Source organism: Rutidosis leptorrhynchoides, chromosome 9 (genome assembly GCF_046630445.1).
Source record: "Rutidosis leptorrhynchoides isolate AG116_Rl617_1_P2 chromosome 9, CSIRO_AGI_Rlap_v1, whole genome shotgun sequence".
NCBI lineage: Eukaryota > Viridiplantae > Streptophyta > Magnoliopsida > Asterales > Asteraceae > Rutidosis > Rutidosis leptorrhynchoides.
Window position 1 is genome coordinate 202,172,723 of NC_092341.1, and position 8,290 is coordinate 202,181,012.

Here is an 8,290-nt window from a genome sequence, read left to right on the forward strand (position 1 = left end):
TATGAAAATATCGCCATAAATATGGAGGATATTTATAATAGAACATACGAGAATATCTTAGAATTTCTAATATCAATGGATGATGAAGAAGATTTGTCTGTGAAGGTTTAGAATGAGAAATAAGATGTTTGCTAACGATTTCAGCAGGCACAGAATCATTTGCATTCTTTGAAGGCAAACTTATTCTTTGTGATTTGTCCACAGCTTTCTTCATAGTTTTGCATAATCCGCTTTTCGGTACTAAATTTTCTATCGAGCGTTCCTAACACTCCTTTCTTTATCATCAAACTTTTGGCCATTAAGATCATCTACAACATGCTGCTTTGTCAGCTTTTCAAAGTTAACTGATCTGGGTCATCGGTTATCAAACCGAGGTAGTTTCAGGAGAATTGTGTTTTTAGAATGATTAATCGCTGATGGTAATATTGTGGAATATAAAATGTTCCCCAGTAACAATAAAGAGTACGCATATATATCGCGGTTATAATAAAGTTGTTTCGGATGAAAAGTCGGAGTTGACTTGCTCGAGCTGTGACAAAATTAGCTACTTTGGAAAGGGATTGCAAAACGATCTTCGGTAATAACAATGTCAAAGGAACTAGAACAGATACGTGTCAAACGTTTACTCAGTTTCCGAGGGTTTTTCAGGTGCATAACTATATGCATCAATCTTTTCTTCCGTAGATGAAGTGCGGTTGGTTTATCCTCTCGATTGAGGTGTTTTTAAGAATCATGATAGTTTTGAATGCTGATTGTAATCGTCGAGATACAATGAGGTTTAAGATGAAATCAAGTGACAATCTTGAAGAAATGTTTAGTTTCATATGTTATAATCAATATTTTAATTCATTTTAATTGTCCAATGTCATTAGTCCACAGTCGATAGTCCACAGTAACAGTCCAATAATTCATATATAGTTTAATATATAATATACGAATTAATTAATACGTGTCGTGACCCGTATACGTCTCAGACTCGATCACAACTCAAACTATATATATTATTGTAGAATCAACCTCAATCCTGTATAGAGAACTCGATCATTACTGCATATAGAGTGTCTATGGTGATTCCAAATAATATATATAGATGCGTCGATATGATATGTCAAAACATTGTATACGTGTCCCGATATTTAAAGCGCGTAAAATAATTACAGAAATTAAATGACGATAAATAAAAGTGCGATAATTAAATTGCGATAAATAAACTGCGATAAATAAAATGTAATCAGTTAGCTAGGAACAGTTAGCTGGAACAGTTAGCGTGGATTCTTAATAAAATTTTTCATAGTTAATTTGTTTGTTTCTAACAGATTTTATTTTGTCATATGTTTTCTTCATATGCCACTTGTTCGATTCTGGGAAGTCAAAATCCAAATATGAAATTGAATGAAAATGGTTATTCTGCGGTGAACGGATACGTATATCGGTGGTTGTAAGTAAGATAGTAAATGACTGTTGAATCAGCTTCGACGAATGTACAATGTAACTTATTAAGATGAAATCTACTTATTCCTCGAGTATTACCTACCCGTTAAAAAAAAATTTCACCATTAATATTTTGTACAAAAGAACTTTTAATTACAATCTTTATGAAAACATATATACATATATATTTTCTTCAGATGAAATCATGAATTTAATAAGTTAATATGATATTAATCTCATTTGCTTTTCGGTTTGAGCTAGAATAAGAAATCTCTAAAACTTTTTGAAACCACATATTCTTCGTAGAATATCAATGAAGTTATGGATCAATACTTCATCGTTCATTATTGTTGGTACTCCTTGGTATCTATGGTGCGTATGATGTTGATGTTTGTGGGACAGATTATGATATCGAGACGTGTGATGCGGATGTTGTTTGTTAGTGGTGATGATGGTATTGTTGATGTTATTGATGGTGGTGCTGATTATGCTACTGGTGTTGCTGCTGGTGCTGCTGCTGGTATTTGCAACCTTCGCACCATGTTCTCCAAAGCCGTCACGCGAGCGCGAAGTTTGTTAACTTCTGCTAGTACACCGGGATGATTGGCGATTGGAGCGAGCGAATGAACAAGATTTGTAATATGGGATAGTATATAATCGTGACGAGATACTCTAGAAATGAGAGAGAAAATGGTGTTTCGAATAGGTTCGCCGGTAAGTGCTTCAGGTTCATCGCCAAGAGGGCAATTTGGTGGATGGAATGGATCACCTTCTTCTTATCTCCAGTGATTTAGTATATTACGAACCCATCCCCAATTCATCCAGAATAGATGATGGGAAATTGGTTGATCCATTCCGGTGACGCTGCTTTAGGAGCCCGAATGGAAATCCATATCGGCATAACTGTCGGAATCTGAAGAATTCGAACTAGATGCGGAATCCATCTTGTATAATGGGGAAAATGAATTTTTGTTATGGAATAGATTATAGGAGTTAGATTTGGTACTCTTCAATACATAATTTACATATGTATATATAATACCAAAATCCCCTAAATTACGGAGAATCTTTGAAAAGATATCAGTCAAAGTTCGCAATAACAGATATGTTAAGATAAGAATTCGTCTATACAATATCAATGCAGTAAATGCAGTAAAACGTGTCTAGACTTATGAATGATAAGCAGGTAATTTCCTAAGGATGATAAGCAGATGATTTCCGACTAGAAATGATAAGCAAAACTTTTGACATGCAGACACGGTCGAAGTCCAGACTCATTAATGCATCCTAACAACTACTAGTTAGACACACTAATGCAAGACCTGGTTTGCTACGACCACCGCTCTGATACCAAATGAAATGACCCGTCCTAATCCACCTGGACGAAGTCATCAACATTTGGTCCCATTGCGATGATCGGCTCCAAGTAATGTCCTTATATTGAGCAAATGCACAGCGAAAGACTTAATTCGTACCTAAGAATAAACATGCTTTAAAGTGTTAACCAAAAGGTTGGTGAGTTCATAGATTTATCATAACAATCATTTCAATATGTTAATAGACCACAAGATTTCATAATCATAAACATAATACACTCGCAAGTGTATGTAAAGCATTCTAAGTGGTTGAGCACTTGGTAACCATACTTAACATTTAATCAACATCGCATATTCCCTTTATTATGAAATCTCAGTACACCGTACCAAGTGTAGTCACCAAAATGAAGTACTGTGCAACCGTTGAATGCTGGTCGTCCAGTCCGGTTGGGGTTGTCAGGCCCGATAGATCTATCAACAGGATTCGCGTTTACAATACCCATGTAAATAGTAGTTACCAAGCTACAGAGAAATATGCCAGTGGTACAACTCAACGTAGAATATATTTTTAAGTACTTGTGTCTATTTTGTAAACATTTATAAAAGCAGCGCATGTATTCTCAGCCCAAAAATATATATTGCAAAAGCAATTAAAAAGGGAGCAAATGAAACTCACTTTTTCCTTGAAGGTATTTAATTCGACTTGGTCTCCGATAGATATCACGAACCTAACCATATATATAATATATCAACATATTTTCTTTTTAAGTAATCGTTACATATATATATACTTTTAATACTTTTAATATTTTCTTAGTCCGTAGTTAGCAGTCCGATGTTAGTGGTCCACAATTAGTTGCTTAAATAAAATAAATAAAGACCCCATCATATTCGTATTGATCAGAATTAATCTCGACCCATGGTACCATGTTGTCAGATGACGTGTTGCGTACATAAAGTACCGTGTTGTCAAATGACGTGTTGCGTACAATCATGAGGTCTTATGATTAATCTTCTCGTGTTGTTTACGGGTGGTCCTAAAATATATAAAATCAAATCATAAGTAATTATATATAAAATATCATATTAATTAGAAAAGATATGATTAATTTACTTTTTCTCCAAATATTTTCGTAGCTAAACTAGCTTCGGATACCCAATCTTGTTTTAGTCGTAGTTTCTTCATTACAACTCCGTTTTTGTTGGTTCAACTTGCCACTTCCTTGGATCGAGTCAAATTATAAGAATATGAACTGAAAATACCTTAGTTTGTATTCGAAATCATAGGTTATAGGTCAAACTTTGGTGAAACTTATGAAAGTGGTCATTTTCCATCATAAAAACAACATTTAATGATCATTTTTCTAAAAATACTTACACTTTGAGTTAAACCATGAAATTTTTACGTGTTAACATATTCATAAGAAATATCATTTTTGCAAAACATGAACTTCCAATTCAAAGTTCAAGATGGTTTTTAATTATCCAACCCAAAACAGCCCCCGGTTGCACTCCGACGACATAGATTCAGTTTTTAAGATGTTCTTTGTAAAACCAAGTTATATCTTTTTAGGTTAGCATATCATTATGATATATTACAGGTCTTGAAGTGTTTTAAAATTCAAGTTACAAGGATCTATTTAGTTTGCGAACAAGTTTGAAATCATTCAAACTATGTTCTTGTTGTTAAAATTTTATACCACAAAATAAGATAGCTATATGAATATGAATTGAATAAGATTATGAACAAGGTTACTACCTCAAGTTACTTGGATAAAGTTACTACAAAAGATAAGAAATAATCTTGGAATCAAAGAGTGGTGGAGTTAGATCAAAAGGTTGGAAGTAAACTTCTTCAAATGGGTGGTTATTTTGATATGTTCTTGAAAGAGTTTTCTTATGGTGTTTAAGGCTTGTAATTGAAGCTAAATGATGGAAAAAATGCTTGGAGATGATCAATTATGAAGTTAGGAGTATTTTGAGAGAGAAATGAGGGTGTAGGTATGAGAAAATGGAGTGAAAAAATGGTGTTCATTTATAAAAACGTTTTTAGTTTATAAAGAAAGAAAAGGATTCCTAATTTTGTTTTCTTACTAATAATTCATACTACTTGACAAATCCTAGTTACCTCATATCTAGGACAGTAATAATGTTGATTAGGATGTTGATTTTATGTGTATATACCAATAGTAAATATGTATAGAAGCTGGGTATGATACGGGTACATATACCCTAGATATACGTATAGAAATCTTGAGGAAACGGAACGAGAATTCAAATATAGCTATCTTTTGTGAATATACTTATATTGTTTTATGTATTTAAGTCCTTAAAAAATGATTAAATACATTATATATACGATACATGTATAAGCATTATAGATTATAAGTATATATATCAAAGAATGTTACGTATAGTTATCGTTTTGAAAACTTAAGTTAGTAGTTTCAAAATATACTTATAACTCATTGTCATTAGTACACAATGAGATGTTAAACCATCCTTAGATCATGTTAAATATATATAAATACATATATATACAAAAACGTATAATTATCATATGTTATATAGTTCGTGATATCATCGGTCATATTGGACGGTCAAACGTTGTGTAAAACTCTTTTCAAAAACACAAGTCTTAACAATTTGGATTGCTTATCATGTTGGTATGGTTTAATTTATGTAAATATTAATCTCATAAGTATAATTTGGTCGGAAAATTCCGGGTCATTACATTTAAGAAGATAATGATCGATGAGTATTGTCCACAGAACAAAATTCAAAGGCTAGAAACCAAGTTGTGGAACTTAAAACTTGAAGGAGCTGATATCGTAAGATATACTAGTAGATTCTTGGAATTAGCTTTAATGTGCCCAACTATGGTTACCCCTAAATATAAGAAAGTTGAGAGGTATATTTAGGGTTTGTCAGAAGACATTCGAGGGAATGTTCTATCATCAAAGCAAGAGACAATCCAGAGTGCAATCCGAATGCCACATGATTTAATGGCGCAAGTAGTGCAACGTTAGCCAATCAATGTCAAAATGGATGTGAAGATCACGATTGAGAAGCATAATTCGAATGGGAATCAAGAAGGAATTTCCAAGAAGCAAGGAAACAACAAAGTTAGGAGTTCAAGCAATTGTTATGAAGGGAAGAAACCATATTGAAATAGATGTACGCGACATCATTTTGGGACGTGTACTATAGTCTGCCAGCGATGTAAGAAGCAAGGGTATCTCGCGAAGGATTGTAGAGTTCATTTGTTAGGAAATGATAATAATGAAAAGGGGAAACAGAGTGGTTGCTTCAATTGTGGGCAAGCAGGGCATTTCAAGAAAGAATGTCCTAAGGCGAAGAAGGGAGAAGTGGCTAAGGGTCGAGCTTTTCAAATCTCCACTAAAGAAGCTCGTGAGGACCCAGAGTTAGTCACGGGTACGTTCCTTCTTGATAATTGTTTAGCATCTATTTTATTCGATACCGGTGCTGATAAAAGTTTTATAGCCAAAGATTTTACTGTTGCAATTAATAGGCCTTTAACCGCCTTAGACACCAGATATGCTATAGAATTGGCAAATGGTAAGTTAATAAAAACAGATAAGATTATGAGAGGTTGTGTTTTGAATCGGTCAAACAATATGTTTGAAGTTGATTTAATGCCCTTAGAGTTAGGAAGTTTCGATGTTGTCATTGGTATGGGTTGGTTGTCCAAGAATTGTGCGGACATTAATTGTAAGGAAAAGTCTATCCGTATACCTCTCGAGAGTGGTGAGGTATTAATGATCCAAGGAGATAGAGTTAAGATGAATCTCAATATCATTTCTTGCATGAAAGCTATAAAATATCCGATGAAGGGATATCTAGCTATTTTCGCACATGAAAATGAACTTAAAACCAAAGAAATTCGGTTAGAAGACGTTCCAATTGTCCGAAATTTTCCACAAGTATTCCCAGAAAATTTGCCAAGTCTACCTCCGGATAGGCAAGTCGAATTTCAGATTAATTTAGTTCCAGGAGCCGTACCATTTAAGGCCCTATACGGAAAAGAAAGTGTAGATCACCACTGTGTTGGAGTGAGGTTGGTGATACACAATTGACAGGCCCAGAGATCATACATGAAACAATCGAAAAAAATCTTTCAGATCAAAGAAAGGTTGAAGACTGCAAGAAGTAGACAAAAGAGCTATGCGGATATTCGAAGGAAACCGTTGGAATTTCAAGAGGGTGATAAACTCATGCTCAAAGTATCTCCATGGAAGGGAGTAATACGAATTGGGAAGTGAGGAAAACTAAGTCCGAGATACATAGGACCTTTTGTGATTACTAAGAAAATTGGTCCAGTTGTATATAAATTAAAACTACCACCGGAGCTTAGTGGTATTCATAATGCATTTCATGTTTCGAACTTGAAGAAGTGTTTAACAGATGTGAATTTAGCAATTCCTTTAGAGGAACTAAGAATCGATGACAAATTGCATTTTGTCAAGGAACCAATAGAAGTGATGGATCGTGAAGTGAAAAAGTTGAAGCATAGTAGGATTCTGATTGTTAAAGTCCGTTGGAATGCACATAGAGGTCCAGAGTTCACGTGAGGACTGTATAAGGCAGAAATATCCTCATCTATTCGATAATCGAAGTACTTCTTAAATTTCGAGGACGAAATTTTTCTTAATGGGTAGGTAATGTCATAACCCTAGCTTTTCGACTTAGGATATCTAGTTTGACTTCTTTAAAAATTTCAATTTCTGACTTGACGAGTAAACTTAATGATTTATGTCTTGATTGACCTAGGAATATCACGAAATTACATAATTTCTAGAAACTCAAGTTTATCACCATAAATTCTAAGACTTGGAAATTTCACTTATAAAAGTAAAAAAAAAACATAAAATGATCAAGTATTAGGATTAAGAAACCATCCTTAATCAATATAAGAACTAAACTAATACAAGATTAAATACTAATTAAACCTTAATCAAGATCATGTATACTAAACCATACACTTACACTTAAACTAAAACTAACCTAGGATTAATCATTAAGATAATACTAATTATCACATATAATTAACCCTTAATTGCATGCAAACATGCATGGAAACATGTCTAAACCATGCATAAGTTCATGCTTAGTCATCAAATTGCCTTAACACTTGTCTACATCATGCATGATCTTAAGATTAGCCACCACCTCCCTTTTCTTCTCCATGTGACACCTAGCCACCACCTTTCCTATATAAACCCTCTCTAGTTCATCTCTAGTCATTTGACCATCTCTTTCACTCACATACACTTAAAGTTCCAGATCTAAAACACTCTCTTTATCATTCTCTTGAAGCTATGATATCAAATCTCTTTAAGGTATAACAAACTACTTAATTCTATTCATCTTGTCTAGCTATATTCAAGAGTATTTATGGTGTAATTGCTTGATCTAGAGTGTTTAAGCACTCAATGATGACTATATAGCTAACCATGATCTTGATTATGGATGAGTAACCTTAAGTTTCCTACATGTCCTATGTTTTAAAATGAACTTTAAAC

At 33.7% G+C, this 8,290-nt stretch overlaps 2 protein-coding genes across 2 annotated transcripts; both read left to right on the forward strand.

The window, feature by feature from the left end:
- Positions 1-5,494: 5,494 nt before the first annotated feature.
- LOC139868493 (uncharacterized) lies at positions 5,495-6,844 on the forward strand. Its single transcript, XM_071856828.1, has 2 exons — positions 5,495-5,658; positions 5,923-6,844. The coding sequence occupies exons 1-2, from the start codon at positions 5,495-5,497 to the stop codon at positions 6,842-6,844; spliced, it is 1,086 nt and encodes a 361-aa protein (XP_071712929.1).
- Positions 6,845-6,862: 18 nt separating this feature from the next.
- Positions 6,863-7,339, forward strand: LOC139868494 (uncharacterized). The gene is made up of 2 exons (XM_071856829.1): positions 6,863-7,009; positions 7,160-7,339. The coding sequence occupies exons 1-2, from the start codon at positions 6,863-6,865 to the stop codon at positions 7,337-7,339; spliced, it is 327 nt and encodes a 108-aa protein (XP_071712930.1).
- The last annotated feature ends 951 nt before the right edge of the window (positions 7,340-8,290 follow it).

Coding starts and splice junctions, on each gene's coding strand:
- LOC139868493 (XM_071856828.1), top strand. CDS start 5,495: ATGATCGATGAGTATTGTCCACAGAACAAAATTCAAAGGCTAGAAACC. Junction 5,659..5,922: donor AAATATAAGAAAGTTGAGAG/GTATATTTAGGG, acceptor ATATTGAAATAG/ATGTACGCGACATCATTTTG.
- LOC139868494 (XM_071856829.1), top strand. CDS start 6,863: ATGAAACAATCGAAAAAAATCTTTCAGATCAAAGAAAGGTTGAAGACT. Junction 7,010..7,159: donor AAGTATCTCCATGGAAGGGA/GTAATACGAATT, acceptor TCGAACTTGAAG/AAGTGTTTAACAGATGTGAA.